Here is a 19,706-nt window from a genome sequence, read left to right as displayed (position 1 = left end):
AGTCACAGAGGCACAACAGCAATTTGCCTTCTTTGAAGCTCAGCAAGATCTGACATGACTCCGTATTACTAGCAGCACATGCAGTGAACGGCAAAAGTGAGGCTTCCCACCGGTTAGCCAGGAGTCTCATCACACAGCAGAAGCAAAAGAATGTTACATCACTTTTGCTTTCAAACGCAAAAGATGTCGCCATTTTCATACCTGCAAATCATGTATTTTTCCCATTTTTTTGTCTAACCACTGTAAGTCAAAAAGTCAAAACCAGCAGCTTTAACTTCTCTATAGTTAACAATTGCTCTGCTGGTAAGGAGAGAGGTTAGGCACGTCAGATGAATTCAGTCACTCAGTTTGGGATCAAAAGGGCATGACACAATGACAACATGGCTGTGCTAGATCTCCACTTTGAAGGCGGACCTCTAAAAGGCCAAAACACCTGCAGTACCTTTCCACTGAATGCAGTGTTCTATTGTACTCAAACCACACAGTGCATTGTGCCCTCTTCAGTCTCTGTTCAAGCAGCTGGCCTAAATAATGTACATGCATTGTCCACTTTGCATGATCCTCAGGCAAAGGGATTCTCAGGAGAGTTATGCCTACATTGTTGGACATTGTCCTGTCATTAGAAGGGACTCCAGCTCACCCCCCCCCCCTCTCTCTCTCTCTCTCTCTCTCTCTATATATAGACTTGATGACTGACTGGGTGCTCTACTACGAGTTAGTGAACTCCCCTTTCTGATTCTGCTGCATTCTCTATGCCACCAATAATGGGAAAGTATGGCAAATATGACTTTACTTTTCCAATATACATCATCATGCCATGTAATGAAGCCAGTGTGAGTACTTAAAGCAGAGTTCCACTCACCCTGTCAAGAAAATAAGTCAGCAGCTACAAAAACTGTAGCTGCTGACTTTTAAAAACCAGCCACTTACCTGTCCCTCGGTCCTGTGGTGTGTCCTCCGCAGCCCGTTTCACCGGCCGTCCTGTATTCCAGGAGCCCAGCATCTTCAATGTGGGCACTGCGCATGCACAAGTACTGCTGCGCTTCATGGTCCTGTAGTCTTCTGGGACCTGTCACGTGTCCCAAAAGACTACAGGGAAGGAGGACACCTTCCGCTTACCTAGGCGATCAGACCAGAAGTGGAAGTGGGTACCTGTCAAATTCGAGTACCCGCTCCCCCACCCGCCCCCCAAAGGTGCCAATCCTTAATGGGGAGCGGGGGAGCAGTCCTTAAAGCGGAACTTCCACTTTTGGGTGGAGCTCCGCTTTAAAGTATGACTAAAAGGTAAAACTTTTTTTGTTTTGAACAGAGTGGAGAGGGATTGTAACACTTGTCAGTTTTAATGGCTGTCTGTGTTCCCATTAGGCAGATTCCTCTAATTTTCCTGTTTAACATTATCAATGAAAGTAAAAGAAAAATCGTAAATTTTGGGTTGTCCGCAGGACAGTAATAGAGGGGAAATCTTCTGGTTCTGGTGACAACCAGGGATTCACTCACTTCAGAGGTATTTCACTTCTGTTTGGGCTATGGGACATGAAAGTAAATGGACACAGGTTGCAAAAAAAAAAAAAAAACTGACAGTGGTTATAGCCCCCTCCCTTACTCTATACAAGTAAAGTTTGGCATTTACAGTCAGGTCCATAAATATTGGGACATCGACACAACTCTAACATTTTTGGCTCTATACACCACCACAAGGGATTTGAAATGAAACGAACAAGATGTGCTTTAACTGCAGACTGTCAGCTTTAATTTGAGGGTATTTACATCCAAATCAGGTGAACGGTGTAGGAATTACAACAGTTTGCATATGTGCCTCCCACTTGTTAAGGGACCAAAAGTAATGGGACGATTGGCTTCTCAGCTGTTCCATGGCCAGGTGCGTGTTATTCCCTCATTATCCCAATTACAATGAGCAGATAAAAGGTCCAGAGTTCATTTCAAGTGTGCTATTTGCATTTGGAATCTGTTGCTGTCAACTCTCAAGATGAGATCCAAAGAGCTGTCACTATCAGTGAAGCAAACCATCATTAGGCTGAAAAAACAAAACAAACCCATCAGAGAGATAGCAAAAACATTAGGCGTGGCCAAAACAACTGTTTGGAACATTCTTAAAAAGAAGGAACGCACCGGTGAGCTCAGCAACACCAAAAGACCCGGAAGACCACGGAAGACAACTGTGGTGGATGACCGAAGAATTCTTTCCCTGGTGAAGAAAACACCCTTCACAACAGTTGGCCAGATCAAGAACACTCTCCAGGAGGTAGGTGTATGTGTGTCAAAGTCAACAATCAAGAGAAGACTTCACCAGAGTGAATACAGAGGGTTCACCACAAGATGTAAACCATTGGTGAGCCTCAAAAACAGGAAGGCCTGATTAGAGTTTGCCAAACGACATGTAAAAAAGCCTTCACAGTTCTGGAACAACATCCTATGGACAGATGAGACCAAGATCAACTTGTACCAGAGTGATGGGAAGAGAAGAGTATGGAGAAGGAAAGGAACTGCTCATGATCCTAAGCATACCACCTCATCAGTGAAGCATGGTGGTGGTAGTGTCATGGCGTGGGCATGTATGGCTGCCAATGGAACTGGTTCTCTTGTATTTATTGATGATGTGACTGCTGACAAAAGCAGCAGGATGAATTCTGAAGTGTTTCGGGCAATATTATCTGCTCATATTCAGCCAAATGCTTCAGAACTCATTGGACGCCGCTTCACAGTGCAGATGGACAATGACCCAAAGCATACTGCAAAAGCAACCAAAGGGTTTTTAAGGGAAAGAAGTGGAATGTTATGCAATGGCCAAGTCAATCACCTGACCTGAATCCGATTGAGCATGCATTTCACTTGCTGAAGACAAAACTGAGGAAAAATGCCCCAAGAACAAGCAGGAACTGAAGACAGTTGCAGTAGAGGCCTGGCAGAGCATCACCAGGGATGAAACCCAGCATCTGGTGATGTCTATGCGTTCCAGACTTCAGGCTGTAAATGACTGCAAAGGATTTGCAACCAAGTATTAAAAAGTGAAAGTTTGATTTATGATTATTATTCTGTCCCATTACTTTTGGTCCCTTAACAAGTGGGAGGCACATATGCAAACTGTTGTAATTCCTACACCGTTCACCTGATTTGGATGTAAATACCCTTGAATTAAAGCTGACAGTCTGCAGTTAAAGCACATCTTGTTTGTTTCATTTCAAATCCATTGTGGTGGTGTATAGAGCCAAAAATGTTAGAATTGTGTCGATGTCCCAATATTTATGGACCTGACTGTAGCTCTACTTTAAGAGCAAGATGACTTCTTTTCAGAAGAAGGTCAGGGGATGTAGCTTTCATATTGTCTTAGGAAAGGTTTACTTTAACTGCAGGGAACTATAAAGGAAGGAGGCATCCCTGTGGTAATCTAATTCAGAAATGTGCCAAAAAAATAAGCAGTGCCTGGAAATAATCTGAGCAGAAAAGGCAGGGGAAAAATTACAGCACAATAGGTTTAGGTCGTTATTTTTATATTTGATATAGGAAAATATCATTTAAAAAAGGATAAAACACACAGCATATAGAACAAACAGGTTTTGTTACTCACATCCTCAAGAAGGCGGCCTTCCACACGTAGCTCCCAAGAAGCCACTGTACCTTCACCATCCTCAATATCTGACTTTGCTGGGTTAAATGTGTTAGAAATGAAGATGCGGAGTTTCCTTTTTTGCTAGAGAGAAGAAGAAAAAAAAAAATAAGACAAAATAAAGTGCTGTTTGGAATAAACCTGTGTAAAGAGTAAAGTCTAGAACTTCAGCTTACTTTGATCGGTCTTTTCAAGGCCTCTTGAATATCAAGCCGTTTTCTCATAATTGTCTGGTCCAATTTCCTCTCAAAAGCCAATAAATCCATGTAAGCCTGAGATTCAGGTACCAGCTCCCGAATCTGTGCAGAAAGTCAAAGTAATTACAATGTGTGCAACTTCTAAAACACGTTTTATTGGTAGTCCATCATTTCGTCAACACTCACCCTCTGAGGTAGAATCTTATCAGCCATCTTCTTCTTTTTAGCACTTTAAAATTGAAAAAGAAATGAGATCAGCCAAGATCACGGCCTTCCCTCCAGCACAGTGTACAAACATTCAGATATTCATAAGTGATGGCACAATAACTCAGCACTACCTCTGAGGCCTAAACAGAGAATTGGTTTTTGTTCCACTTGGGCACACAAATGTTTAACAAACTCTGTGACAGACAACAGTCAACCTTAGCTTATAACATTTAAATTAATGGGCACAAAGGAAGCTGATGAAATACCAACAGGCATAACCCTTATAAAAGAAAAACACAAGTTAGACCCATTGGCAGATATGCTGCAATGCTGATAATGTTCTCTGTCAGTTGTCCTTTACACACTGCAGGATTCAATGTCCTTAACAACAAGTGTGGATGTCCAAGATAAAGATGAATGAGGAAAAAAAAAGCTTTGGGGTTCAATGAACCACTTGCCATCCTGAGAATTTACCCCCCTTCCTGACCAGGCCATTTTGTGTGTTACGGCGCTGCGTTACGTTAACTGACAATTGCGCGGTCATGCAACGCTGCACCCAAATGAAATTTATGTCCTTTTTTTCCCCACAAATTGAGCTTTCTTTTGGTGGTATTTGATCGCCTGTGCAGGTTTTATTTTTTGCGTTATATATAACAAAAAAAAAAAAAAAAAAAAAAGACCGACAATTTTGAGAAAAAAAAAAAATGATATTTTTTACTTTTTGCTATTAAACAGGTCCAGTAAAAAAAATGTTTAAAAAAATCTAATTTTGTCATAAATTTAGGCCAAAATATATTCTGCTGCATGTCTTTGCTAAAAAAAAAAAAAATCCCAATACGTGTAAATGAATTGTTTTACGTGAAAATTATAGCATTTACAAATGGCGGTATATATACTGGAATTTGTTTTAACATTTTTTATTTTTACTAGTACTGGCGGCGATCAGTGACTTATAGCGGGACTGCGGTGGGCATTCTGACACTGGGGGGAACTGGCTTGGTGTCATTGACATCCCCACTGACACCAATACAGTGAAAAAAAAAAAAAAAAACTCCTGCACTGGGCAGGAAGGAGTTAACATGAGGGGCAATCAAAGGGTTAACTGTGTGCTGTTTTACTTGTGTCTGTGTCCTTCACTGTAATCACACTGCTTTGGATGGATGTGCACAGCACAGCCGTGCAAAGCATTGATTACAGTTTACTGTTGCAATGTGATTACACACTACAGTGTGACTATTGTTTACATACAGTTCTCCTCCCCGGAGATGCTCGGCAATCACAGGGCGCCGGCGATTAATCACCGGCTGGGACCCAGTGATTGACAGCTGCGGCCGCGAATGGCGGCGTGGGTAGGGCGCATGCCTCCTACCTGGAAATTAAAAGTCACGTATATATACACGTGATTTTGCACACCCGTGCCGCCCTGTAGCAGTATATCTGCTATAAGGCGGTTAGGAAGCGGTTAATGAATGCGGTTTTGCCACTTGGTGGTAAATGGCCCTTTTAGAGATATTGCATTTGCTATTGGACAAGGCATATTGATAATCATAAGTAAATGGGAAATTGTGAAGTTTTCATGTAATGCCTTACACAAATACGCCAAGTCACAAGCATTATATACACTGAGCAGCCATACCTTTACGACCACCCATATAATTCCGCATAAGTCACCCTATTGCCGCCAAAACTGCCCTGACCTATTGACACCACTAGACCTCTACATGTACATTGTGGTATCCGGCACCAAGCTGTCAGTAGCAGATCCTTTAAGCCCTGTAAATGGTCAGGTGGGGGACTCTATGGATCGGTTTGAGATCTGGAAAATTTAGAGGCCAAGTCAACACCTCAAACTCATCGTCGTGTTTCTCAAACCATTCTTAAACCGTTTTTGCAGTGTGGCATATTATTCTGCTAAAAGAGGCCATTGCCATCAGGGAAGACAGTCTCCACGAAGCCGTGTTCTAGGTCAACAACAATGCTTAGGTAGGTGCTACGTGTCAAAATAACATCCACATGAATGATGGAACACAAGGTTTCCCAGCAAAGCGTTGCCCAAAGCATCACCCTGCCTCCAATGGCTTGCCTTCTTCCTATACTGCATTCCTGGTGCAATCTCTTCCTCAGGTAAGTGATGAACACACACCCAGCCATCCATATGATGTAAAAGAAAATGGGATTTATCAGACCAGGCCACTTTCTCACATTGATCTGTGGTGCAGCTCAGATGCTCATGTGGCCACTGTAGGTGCTTTTGGCCGTGGACACTGTTCAGCAAGGGCACCCTAACCAGTCTGCAACTATGTAATCCCATACACAAGTTGATGACCATTTTTTCTGCTTTTAACACATCAACTTCAGTAACAATATGTTTACTTGCTGCCTATTTTATCCCACAGAATTTCAGATGCCATTGTAATAAAATAATGTTATGCACTTAAGCTGTCAGCGGTCATGAAGTTATGGCTGATTGGTGTATTTGATATGACACTGACACATTCTTAGGGCACTAAAAACAAATGTATGTTCACTAGTTACCTGTGGTTCCTATTTTGAGCTGCCTGTTGTTGCTGAACTTGCTGTATTTGTTGGGGTGCAGGGCGTTTCCGGGACTGGTCCATGCCTGACTGAGCCATCCCTGGTCGAGCAGCTGGGCTTCCACCATAACCTGGAGGTCCCATGGCTGGTCCCTGAGGGGTCATCCGACTGCCTGGAAGCATCCCAGGTCGCTGTATCGAACAAACATATAATATAATGTGAGCTCTAAATTATAATAATCAACAACCACAGCTCCCAACATAAATGGAGAACTACTAAATTCAGAAGTCTATAAATCTACTGCCTAGCACAGGGGTATGCACACTCTGAGAGGCAGAGATCTACCTGGACAACATGGAACAGATCAGAGACCATCGTGGTGCGGTGCCCTTTTTTTTTTAAAGAAAAATAACCAATCAAACCCCAATAAAACGATGGCATGAAGAACACTGTGTTACAGAAGTATCCTCTGTCCCCTTCACATCCCCCCCACAGTACTTCCCTCTGCACCCCTTCAAGAAATTACTCTCCACAGTGGTGTTCTTTGCCCCACCCACAGTAAGGATTGCTGCCATCAACGCCCCCCCCCCCCCCCAGAAATTTCCTCTGCAATCACCCCACCCCCACAGTAGTGTCTTTTGCCCCCCTTCACCCCCCCCCCCCCCCACCTCAATTATGTACTCTGCCCCTGTGTGAATGCATCAATGCAGTGCATGTTAGCTCAGCTTGCAGAGTTTACCAAAAATGTAAATATTGCAGAATATACAGCCTCATACTACATAACTAAGCTCCATTTCATGCTGAATAAACTAAATTATTAATGTATTCTTAAATAGAAAACTATCTTTAGATAGATTTTTTACTCCAAAAGCATTTTATTAAAACAAATTTGATAAAAAAAATCTGATTTAAATTAAAAAAAAAAAAAAAATCAATTTTTTTTAAAAAATTCTAAAGTCATCGATTTTTATCCACCCTGGCTCTGAAATAAAGTCCCTACCTGGAGTGTCTTCTTGGTGTATAAATATGCAACTGATGTGGTATGGGAAACAGTGATTCCTGTCAGTTTCCTGCACCACATAGCAATCGCTGTTTTCATGCCATCTGCTGCCGGTGATGACACCCCAGTAGCAGGTTGCAAAATGCAGTGCATTTCCCTAAATCGGATCGCATGGGTATGAACACCCATGTGGTCTGATTAGAGTGTGGCAAAAAAGAAAAAAAATGTTGCCTGCACCTTTTTCATGCAGATGTGGTACGACTTGAGCCATACAAAATGAATAGCCTCAAATTGCACAGAGAGATTCCTGTGGGAATAACATGTGGTTCTAGTGTAAAACGGGGGCAAAACAAGCTTCTGTCCCAATCATGCCGACAACACACAAATCTATCTCTCAACCGAATCACAAACCTACTAAACGACATATCAGACTGGATGTCACTCCACTTCCTTAAGCTGAACCTCTCCAAAACCGAGCTCCTAGTCTTCCCCCCAGCCCGCGCACCCCCCCCACTGACTTCTCCATCACAACAACGCCACCATCAAACCCGCCCTGCAGGCCAGAGTACTTGGTGTCATTCTGGACTCCAACCTACCCTTCCAGCCCCAAGTCCAATCTTTAACAAACTCATGCAGACTCCACCTCCGCAACATCGCCAAAATCCACACGTTCCTAACCCCAGAAACCACGAAACAGCTCATCCACTCCCTCATCATATCACGACTGGACTACTGCAACTCCCTCCTCACTGGCCTGCCTCGCCGCTGGCTATCCCCGCTTCAGTCGATCCTGAATACGGCAGCCAGACTCATTCACATTACCAACCGCTCCGTTTCCGCCACCCCCCTCTGCCAATCCCTCCACTGGCTTCCGATTGCGCAACGGATCAAATTCAAAATCCTATCACCGATGTACAAAACTGTCCACCATACTGCCCCGAACTACATCACTGACCTAATATCCAAGTACCGCCCAGCACGCACACTCCGCTCCTCACAAGACCTCCTTCTCTCTAGTTCCCTGGTCTCCTCCTCCCATGCCCGCCTCCAGGACTTCTCCAGGGTGTCACCCATCCTCTGGAACTCCCTACCCCAATCCATCAGACTATCACCTACTCTCCTCTCATTTAGGCGCACCCTGAAAACCCATCTCTTCAGGGAAGCCTACCCCACCCTCTGCTAATTGCCGACCTCCTCCACTCTTCCTACCACTCCATCCCCCACAGCTATCTCCTACTGTGCCACCATCCCCTCCCTCCTAGATTGTAAGCTCCAAAGAAGAGCAGGGCCCTCGAACCCCTCGTGCATCACATTGTATTGGTATTGTTCTGTCTCATGTTCTGTCCCCCATTGTAATGTACAGCGCTGAGCAAACCGTTGGCGCTTTATAAATACTGTATAATAATAATAATGTATCTTCAGATCATGTCATGTTTAAGCACTGCAAAAACTATGGGGGCGTCCTTCACTCCTACAAATTCAGCTTGGTTGGCCGCCACATCGTTTTCAGTGTCTGATGACAAATTTCCCCACGAATCATTATCACTCAATTCTGCAAGTGGTTCTGATTTACTATCGCTGTTCTCTAGCTGGTCTAAAACCGCTTTTGACATAAAGGAACGCTTTTTGGACGCCATGGACATTTCTCAGTTTCCAGGCAGAAAGAACAGTAAAAATGCAGGCAGGGCACAGGACAAAGCACTCGGGACAAAATGTATGTGAAATGGTTTGATACAGTAATGTTTTACTATGTGAGTTTAGTGTATTTTGTGAATGTCACTTTTTGACATTTTTAAATTTCCCTCCATTCCGTCCCGGTACGTCCCGACGCTCGCAGGGAACGGAACCCAGAAGACAGATGCCGGCATCGGCCGGAGGACATTGCCAGGGACGCTGCAGGAGGGACATCGCGGGAGCAAAGGACAAGGTAAGTGCAGAAGAGATCCCGGAGCAGCACTGCAGGGTATTCCCGAGTATAGCTCGGGGTTACCGCTTTTGGTGCTGAAACTTTACCCCGAGATACACTCGGGAATACCGCCAGGGAGGTTAAGAGCTCCAGCAAAGCACACTGACTCAGGAAGGAGCATGAGCTACTTGGAGCCAGACAGATAATATAAATCCTGTATAATAATAATAATAATATCTAATGAATGCAATAAGCTTTCTGGGTTTAAGGCATTAGAAGCTGCAAAACTCAAAAGCAGGAACAAAAAAAGAAGACTTAATAGATTTTTATTTCAAAAAGTAGTGTACACAGATATCCTCAAATCTCTGCTGTCTTGCAATGCAAAGAAATGAATGCTTCAAATTTGCACACTGGAGGACTAGACAGATATACTGGATGTGCAGTTGGGCTCTGGATTTACGCAGTAGCTGGGGCTCTGGATTTACGCAGTAGCTGGGGCCCTGGATTTACGCAGTAGCTGGGGCCCTGGATTTACGCAGTAGCTGGGGCCCTGGATTTACGCAGTAGCTGGGGCCCTGGATTTACGCAGTAGTTACAAGCTGTCCAAACTGAACTAAAAAAAATATTTTTTTTCTATGGGGGAGGGGGGTTGGAGGCTGACCTACCTTTCCCTCCACAACCTTCTCACACATGCGCAGTGGGAAGCCGGCTTTGAAACCACAAGGAGTCACAGTCAGATATCCACTTTTAACATGCTGCTGCCAAGGACCCCAAGACTGGTGCAGAAATAGCCCAGGTGAGGAAGGCGCTAGATCCTTGGACAAGCGAGTATCCTTTTATTAAATTAACTTTAATTTTTGCATAACTGGCTAAATCTCCCCCTTAAGTCTAAGGCTACAATGGTGATTAAATCTATTTTTTAATGAGAGATTTAACTACTCACTGGCAGCCATTTTATTTGCAGTACAATCAAGAGGCGTTGTCACCTTTCTTAAAGCAGAGCTCCACCCAAAAGGGGAAGTTCCGCTTTAAGGACTTAAGGACTGCTCCCCATTAAGGATTGGCATCTTTGGGGGGTGGGAGGGGGACCAAATTTGACAGGTACCCACTCCCGGTCCGATAGCCTAGGAGTCCTCCCTCCCTCCCTGTAGTCTTTTGGGACACGTGACAGGTCCCAGAAGACTACAGGACCATTCATGAAGCGCAGCACTACTCGCACATGCACAGTGGGTACCCGGCTGTGAAGCCGCAAGCTATCACAGCCAGGTGCCCACACTGAAGATGCCAGCCTCCTGGAATACAGGACGGCCGGTGAAATGGGCTGCGGGGGACACACCACAGGACAGGTAAGTGGCTGTTTTTTTTAAAAGTCAGCAGCTACAGTTTTTGTAGCTGCTGACTTTTATTTTTGACAGGGTGAGTGGAACTCCGCTTTAAGCTGGTAAGCAGTGAAGGGGGAAACAGACTTCGCAACTTACAGGGCAAGGGACTGGGACCACCTTACGGAGGAGGCCCTTGTTCGCCGTTCCAGATGAACCAGGTTCATTAAGATGACACAGGTGAGGTCCACGTTGCAGAAGGGCCTTCTTGAAAGGGTAACATACCACAAGCACTTTTGATTTTCTCCAAATTTATCAAGGTATGTGGGATAAGGAAACAACCTTGACGGACCTATCCGGTTAGTGCATAACACAGGAGACAGGCACACTGTTGTAAATTTGTAATATCTCTTGCACTGAGGATAATGGAGCGCCTATGCTTTTGGGTCTGACAACACTCAGGAGATCAGCCATTTGTAAAGTGGTTGAATAGTGTTCAGTCCAAAATAGAAAGCAGTTACTGTACATAATGAGGAAAATAGCAGTATCAATAGGTAACTTACTCATAGTAACTTTAACGGTAACTCCCCTTTTCTAGGAAAGAAATATTTTGAATTAAAAAAAATATAGCATATACAACTGTGACACAAACCATATTGTAATTCATTATTGAAAATATTTCCTTTTCTGACTGCAGTGCTGTAATTGCAATGCAACCTGGATGTTCCGTACACTGTTGGTGTACAGAACGCACTCAAAGATGTGATTTCTTGTTTGAGTGATTGGCTCGTGAATTTTCCCAGAAGTCTGCACTAAGATACAAGCCAGATTTGGGGCATCCTATGCAACAAAAATTTCAGATGCTCCTAAAGGGTTAATCACTGCCAAAGGGATGCAGACCCTGTCACTTTCCTCATTAGAACACTGCAAGTACATCAGTTGAAAAAATAAAAGTCACTTGCATGTAGAAACTGTCCTGCACAAGACATTAACAAAGAGCTATGCGTTCACAGCAGAAACAGATAGGACCCTGCAGTGTACATAGATCACCCAGAGGGAAATGTTTTTTTTCTTTCCCTCACAAAAGTGGAGTTACTCTTTAAAAAAAAAGCAGCATATTGTGAATGGCCATATCCTAAAGGATTAGTGTACCTTTACCAAGAAAACTACCTATACAGATAAGGGATGCCTGTAGATAAAAAAACTATGCAGCTTTGACCAAAGTTGAATAATGTCCTTGTGATAGGTGTAGGCCATTTATTATTATTATACAGGGTTTATATAGCACCAACAGCTTACGCAGCGCTTTACTGCAAAAGGGTAGACAGTACAATTACAATACGAATCAATACAGGAGGATTCAGAGGGCCCTGTTCATTAGAGGGAGGGTCGAGAGATACAAAAGGTCATAACCGTGGGGGATGGGCTGATGGACAAAATACATGTACAGTTGTTAGGTGCTGGTAGGATAGGCCTCTCTGAAGAGATGAGTTTTCAGGGATCGTCTAAAAGTGGACAGAGATGGAGATTAGTCGGAAACATTGGGGAAGGGAGTTCCAGAGGATGGGAGCGGCTCTGGAGAAGGCGAAACATGGGAGGCGGTGACAAGGGAACTAGAAAGCAGGAGGAATGAAGTGAACAATTTGGTTGGTATTTTGAGACTAGGTTAGTGATGTAACTAGGGGCTAAATAGTGGATGGCTTTAGAGGTTGTTGTAAGTATCCTGAATTTTATTCGTTGGGTGAGGGAAGCCAGTGGAGGGACTGGCAAACAGGAGTGGCAGATACTGTACGGTTGGTAAGGTGAAGGAGTCTGGAAGCAGCAATCATGATGGACTGGAGGTGGGATAGCCTGTGTAAAGGTAGATCAGAGAGGAGGGAGTTGCAGTAGTTTAGACAGGAGATGACCAGGGAGTGAGAAGCTTTGTGGTGTCATTGGTTAGGAAGGGGCGTATCTTGGAGATGTTGAGGGGGCATGTTTTGGACAGTGATTGGATTTATATACTTCCCAAAGCCTAGCTGAAAAATTTGGCACTTTGGTTTTGATATTGGGCACTTTTGGTTTTTAGTTTCTGTTATAAAATTTTGTAAACAAGTAATTTTTCTCCTTCACTGATGTGCGCTAATGAGGCTGCAGTGATGAGCACTGATTGGCAGCACTGATATGTGGCATTGATGGGCACTGAAAGGCAGCATTAATGGGGCTACACTGATCATCAGGGCCCAGATGTCCCCTCTGAGAAATGCCGCTTACAGGCTCTCCTCACGTGCTGTCAGTGTGAGGAGAGGACTGCCCATGACTGGCATTTCCTATTTACATGCGATCAGCTGTGATTGGACACAGCTGATCACATGATAGAGCCTGTGTCATCTGCTCTTTACTGTGATCAGTGATCCACTGTGTCCCAGGGACACAGCGCACTCCCGGGGGCGTGCATGCGCTGCTAGAGTGAGTGGATGTCATGTTCTGTCCCCCTTTGTAATGTACAGCGCTGAGCGAACTATTGGCGCTTTATAAATACTGTATAATAATAATAATAATAATAATACGACGTCCTCCCGGAACGAGAGAGCTGCCGCCCGCCTGTCATTTCCCTATATGGCCAGGGAGAGGTCTATTTCCCTATATGGCCACTTCTGGAGAGAACCAGAAGTGATTCTAAAGGCTTATTTATTTAATAACAAACATGTCTATACTTACCTGCTGCGTGCAGTGGTTTTGCACTTAGCAGCCAAGATCCTCCTCTTCTCAGATCCCCCACCGGCGCTCCTGGCCCCTCCCTCCTGTTGGGTGCCCCCATGGCAAGCAGCTTGCTACGAGGGCACCCGAGCATGCACACTCCCCAGCCGCTACTCTGTGTGTCTATTTACACAAGGAGCCGCGGCTCGGCCCTTCCCCCTCTCTTCAGAGTGGCTCACTGGCTGTGATTGACAGGCTGGGATAGCAGACATTGCAGTGCACATCGCTGGATCGAGAGGGGGCTTAGGTGAATATTGCGGGGGCTGCTGCACAGAAGTTTTTTACCTTCATGCATAGACTGCATGAAGGTAAAAAACCTTGAACCTTTACAACAACTTTAAATATGCTGTAAATGATGAACCTTCTTTGAAGTTTCTAAAAAGAGGGGTATAGGTTTCTGGCTATTATGTAAACATGTTACACTAACTTAACATATCAGTCTGATTAAAAGAAAAGGGGACATTGCACCCCAATACTCATTATCCACTGATAGCAGGTGCAATGCTCTGCAGACTCCTGTGCAAGAAACAAATGTACTTATTTTGCAGAAAAGTAATGTTTGCCTTTTAGGGCCCATAGGAATAAAGTAGGGACGCATTCTCTGCTCTCCTATAACTGACAGCAAGCATGGGGATGCGTGTAGGGAGGTTTCTCGCACCGCTCTTGTGTGAACTCGGGCTATGACAAGCCTGGGCTCACACAGGAGCAGTAGGGGAAACCAAAAGAGATTTGGACAGGAATCGCATGCAAATCTTTGCAGTTCACCAGAAAATACTCTGCAATTACCTACAGCACCCTGGTAGTTCATTGAGAACTGCAAGAGGAAAGCTGCAAAGGCAATTGGGACTTGTAGTTTCCCATTCACAAAACTCTGTGAATGAATGATGCATCGGGGTGGGTGGAGCCTTGCACAGCTGCAGTTTATTTATTTCAGGTAGTTATATAGCGAAGTCAATTTATGCAGCGCTTTACATATATATTGTACATTCACATCAGTCCCTAACCCTCAAGGGGTGTACAATCTAAGGTCCCTAACTCACATTCATACATACACATACTAGGGCCAATTAAGTCAGTACCCAATTTACCTACCAGCACGTCCTTGGATTGCGGGAGGAAACCCGCACAGGGATAACATGCAAACTCCAGGTAGGTGGTGCCGTGGCTGGGATTTGAACCAACAACCCTAGTACTGCCATACCATTTAGCCATACTGACGGATGGCGGGGGGGGAGAAGATCCCCTGCTTGCTGTCACTAAAGGCAGAGAAGCGGGCAGCAGCGGCTGCAGGAGTGGGAACATATTACATGTTCCACCCTAAGAACGGGGGCGGGATACATTTCCTGCTAAGGTAATACACATCTCTGAAGCCTGATACACACAATGAGAATATCGGATAAATGCTCATCCTTTTTTATTTTACATGCTAGTCTTATATTGAAAATGAAGAGGTTACTAAACATGTAGCAAGCATATGGCGCCACTGAAACCTGGACAGGATACAATCACCCCGCCGACAAGGAAGAGGGGAGCGGCGTCCATGCTCTCTCCCAGAAGAGGTTACTAAAGTTATGAAAGTTCTAAGCAGAATACAACTTCAGAGGTGATGTGATGGATTGTATTGTAATGTATTCCTTTATTTCTGAGCATACATGTTCTTGATCACTCTTTGATCACTTTTTCAGATGAATGCTGCACTGAATAAAACGAAAATCATTTGTTCTACTGATTAGATTATCAGATGATAGCACATGATCGCTGTGTACCAGGCTTTACTGACCGTGTGTGTCTGTGGGGGGGGGGGGGGGGGGGGGGGGGGGTTAGTGCAGGAGACACAGTAGGATTATCTTACTGACTCCCACTGTGAAGGGGGGTACATCTCATACTGACTCCCACTGTGAAGGGGGGTACATCTCCTACTGACTCCCACTGTGAAGGGGGGTACATCTCCTACTGACTCCCACTGTGAAGGGGGGTACATCTCCTACTGACTCCCACTGTGAAGGGGGGTACATCTCCTACTGACTCCCACTGTGAAAGGGTATGCACATCTACTGGCCACCAATGTAAAGGGGAAGGGCGCATCTCCTACTGACCACCAATGTAAAGGGGGAGGGCGCATCTCCTACTGACCACCAATGTAAAGGGGGAGGGCGCATCTCCTACTGACCACCAATGTAAAGGGGGAGGGCGCATCTCCTACTGACCACCAATGTAAAGGGGGAGGGCGCATCTCCTACTGACCACCAATGTAAAGGGGGAGGGCGCATCTCCTACTGACCACCAATGTAAAGGAGGAGGATGGGCGCATCTCCTACTGACCACCAATGTAAAGGAGGAGGATGGGCGCATCTCCTACTGACCACCAATGTAAAGGAGGAGGATGGGCGCATCTCCTACTGACCACCAATGTAAAGGAGGAGGATGGGCGCATCTCCTACTGACCACCAATGTAAAGGAGGAGGATGGGCGCATCTCCTACTGACCACCAATGTAAAGGAGGAGGATGGGAGCATCTCCTACTGACCACCAATGTAAAGGAGGAGGATGGGCGCATCTCCTACTGACCACCAATGTAAAGGAGGAGGATGGGCGCATCTCCTACTGACCACCAATGTAAAGGAGGAGGATGGGCGCATCTCCTACTGACCACCAATGTAAAGGGGGAGGGGGTCATCTCCTACTGACCACCAATGTAAAGGGGAGGGGGTCATCTCCTACTGACCACCAATGTAAAGGGGGAGGGGGTCATCTCCTACTGGCCACCAATGTGAAGGGGGAGGGGGTCATCTCCTACTGGCCACCAATGTAAAGGGGGAGGGGGTCATCTCCTACTGGCCACCAATGTAAAGGGGGAGGGGGTCATCTCCTACTGGCCACCAATGTAAAGGGGGAGGGGGTCATCTCCTACTGGCCACCAATGTAAAGGGGGAGGGGGTCATCTCCTACTGGCCACCAATGTAAAGGGGGAGGGGGTCATCTCCTACTGGCCACCAATGTAAAGGGGGAGGGGGTCATCTCCTACTGGCCACCAATGTAAAGGGGGAGGGGGTCATCTCCTACTGGCCACCAATGTAAAGGGGGAGGGGGTCATCTCCTACTGGCCACCAATGTAAAGGGGGAGGGGGTCATCTCCTACTGGCCTCCAATGTAAAGGGGGAGGGGTCATCTCCTACTGGCCACCAATGTAAAGGGGGAGGGGTCATCTCCTTCTGGTCACCAATGTAAAGGGGGAGGGGGTCATCTCCTTCTGGTCACCAATGTAAAGGGGGAGGGGGTCATCTCCTACTGGCCACCAATGTAAAGGGGGAGGGGGTCATCTCCTACTGGCCACCAATGTAAAGGGGGAGGGGGTCATCTCCTACTGGCCACCAATGTAAAGGGGGAGGGGGTCATCTCCTACTGGCCACCAATGTAAAGGGGGAGGGGGTCATCTCCTACTGGCCACCAATGTAAAGGGGGAGGGGGTCATCTCCTACTGGCCACCAATGTAAAGGGGGAGGGGGTCATCTCCTACTGGCCACCAATGTAAAGGGGGAGGGGGTCATCTCCTACTGGCCACCAATGTAAAGGGGGAGGGGGTCATCTCCTACTGGCCTCCAATGTAAAGGGGGAGGGGATCATCTCCTTCTGGTCACCAATGTAAAGGGGGAGGGGGTCATCTCCTACTGGCCACCAATGTAAAGGGGGAGGGGTCATCTCCTACTGGCCACCAATGTAAAGGGGGAGGGGATCATCTCCTTCTGGTCACCAATGTAAAGGGGGAGGGGATCATCTCCTTCTGGTCACCAATGTAAGCAGGGAGGGCACATCTCCTACTGGCCACCAATGTGAAGCGATACTTGTCCTTTGTTGGCCAGTGTCAGAGGGCACTTTTATACAGAGCAGACAAGGTAAGAAGGTTCTCCATGGTCCCCGGATGGAAGTGGCTTTCCCTGACCACTGCGAGTTGCTACATTTGTTTTCTGCCCATTAATATTGGATGATTGATGATTAATAATGGCAATGTATTTAGCATAAGTGGTGGTAAAGTGTAACGCCAGGTTTCCAGAACATACTAGCCCAAGCCCTAGTGTACCCCAGGCCGTATTATTACTATGAGGTGATCGGTAACCCCCATGTATGGTGTGATCAGACCTTCATGTGTATACTGATCAGCACAACCCAGGGGTCCCCCGACAGCCAGACCTCATCTCCAAGGCTCCTCCATGAGTGGGGGGGGAGGAGTATTGGCCATTCTAGGATCAGCTCCATGTCCAGGGTGATTGGGAGCTCCCAGCACTGGTGGTCAGAGAAGTGATGGGAAGGGGTTTACTACACAGATATGGGGGAGGGGTGCAGGGCCTCATGGGGAGGGGTAGATAAGTACCCAGTAATTGGGTATGGTACATAGATATGGGGGAGGGGAAGAATGCTCAATAATGGGGACTGCAACAGAGGGGATGCAGTGCCTGGTGATGAGGGGGAGGGGATGCAGTGCCTGGTGATGAGGGGGAGGGGTGCAGTGGCCAGGGGTGCAGAACCCGGTGATGAGGGGGGGGGGGGTGCAGAACCCGGTAATGAGGGGGGGGGGGGGTGCAGTGCCTGGTAATGAGGGGGAGGGGTGCAGTGCCTGGTAATGAGGGGGGGGGGGGTGCAGCCCCGGTGATGAGGGGGGGGGGGTGCAGAACCCGGTAATGAGGGGGCGGGGTGCAGTGCCTGGTAATGAGGGGGAGGGGTGCAGCCCCGGTGGCGAGTTCAATGCCCGGGGGTGTGCAGTGCCTGGTGACGAGGCAGACGGGTGCAGTGCCTGCTGACTAGGGGTGCAGTGCCTGGTATGGGGGGGGGTTAGATAAGTCTCTGTTACAGGCCAGATCTCTCCTCTCTTACCGGATAAGCGGCTCCCGGCATCGGTGACCGGTACATGCCTTGTCCCGGGGCGGGCCCCATCCTCACAGCAGGTCCGGGCGTCCCGGGGCCCATCGCAGCGGCCGCCGGCCCGGATCCCCCGGGGGTCACCGATTGGAAGCCAGCCCGCGCCGCCATCGCTCCGCAACAATGGGGCCGGAAGCGGAAGTCGTGTGTCACACCAGGGGGGCTCCGGCACACTCACAGAACAGCGCTGCTTGCTACACCGGCGGCATGAATGAAAGAGCGGAAGTGCCTGACCGCCATCTTAGATTTGGGCAAGCTCAGACCGCTGGGAGCCGCTTCGAAACGTTTAGTCACCTAAGCAGCCATTTTGGTTAGGGGCAAAGGGCTAGCATGATTGGTAGATGTCAACCAGGGCATATCCATGGCCGCCCCAGAGCGTGTTATAAATTCCCCGCTTAAAATCATAAGCCACTTAGGTTTATAGTGGATTTTGTGGGGTCGGAAGGTTTGACACCACTTCTGCTCCACTATAGTTATACATACGGTCAGCCCTCACGGTAAATGGCTGCCGCTGGTGCCCACCGAGCCGTCACTTCCGGTCGGTAAAAGCGGAGCGCTTCTCCATTTGTGTAACGAAGTTTGATTATAATCAGGGAGAAAATTGGTGTCCTATGAGGAAAACATGGAGATTCAGAGCGGCGCTCTCTTCTGGCTGGAGGTCACTACTGCATGACTCATTCTTCCTCCCTTCATCCACACAGCTCAAAGGAGGCATTTCCCGCCAAATTCATGTGACCTCAGTGTGTAGGACTATACGGGATATAACACACTGGGCTTTATTTACTAAAGCTGGAGAGCGCAAAATCCGACTCACTTCTGTATAGAAACCAATCAGCTTCTATCCTCAGCGTGTTCAGTTAGGTTTTGGCAATAAAACCTAGAAGCTGACAGGTTTCTATGCAGACGTAAGCTGGATTTTGCACGCTCCAGTGTTGGTAAATAACGCTCAGTGTGCTCGGCGTCCTAATGTCTCCCTGAGATAGCCCTCAGGAAACGCGTGACCGCAGTGGTACAGTGACATGAAACAATCTCCCTATTGTCTAAGAATAAGCCGTACACTGTCACTGCTTCATGGTCTGCAATCTATTCATGAAGTCATTTCTTATAGCAATTTTCTTCCTCCTTGTAACTCCCTCTGTGAGCTCCCAAACCTCACATTTTCCCACCCATTTCCTTTGTTTTGAACAAGCAGCGCATATTAGTGCTCTGACGCCTTTAGGGCTCGTTCACACTTGACTTTATTTCTAACTCTTGCCAAACGAGT

The 19,706-nt window shown here is 46.7% G+C and overlaps 1 protein-coding gene across 1 annotated transcript in view; it reads right to left on the bottom strand.

The window, feature by feature from the left end:
* The window catches only part of SMARCD1 (SWI/SNF related BAF chromatin remodeling complex subunit D1), a 36,774-nt gene extending 18,122 nt beyond the window's left edge, over positions 1–18,652 (bottom strand). The window contains exons 1-5 of the mRNA XM_089687320.1: positions 18,398–18,652; positions 6,565–6,755; positions 4,009–4,051; positions 3,802–3,924; positions 3,587–3,709 (exon numbers count right to left, since the gene is read on the bottom strand). Coding sequence (XP_089543446.1) covers positions 3,587–3,709; positions 3,802–3,924; positions 4,009–4,051; positions 6,565–6,755; positions 18,398–18,553 — 636 coding nt within the window. The 5' untranslated portion in view covers positions 18,554–18,652. The remainder of the gene's footprint in view (positions 1–3,586; positions 3,710–3,801; positions 3,925–4,008; positions 4,052–6,564; positions 6,756–18,397) is intronic.
* Between the last annotated feature and the right edge of the window lie 1,054 nt (positions 18,653–19,706).

This window comes from Staurois parvus, unplaced genomic scaffold (genome assembly GCF_062004578.1).
Source record: "Staurois parvus isolate SC_StPar_1 unplaced genomic scaffold, SC_StPar_1.0 ptg000422l, whole genome shotgun sequence".
In the NCBI taxonomy this organism is placed as follows: domain Eukaryota; kingdom Metazoa; phylum Chordata; class Amphibia; order Anura; family Ranidae; genus Staurois; species Staurois parvus.
This window is presented reverse-complemented; position numbering and strand designations above follow the sequence as displayed.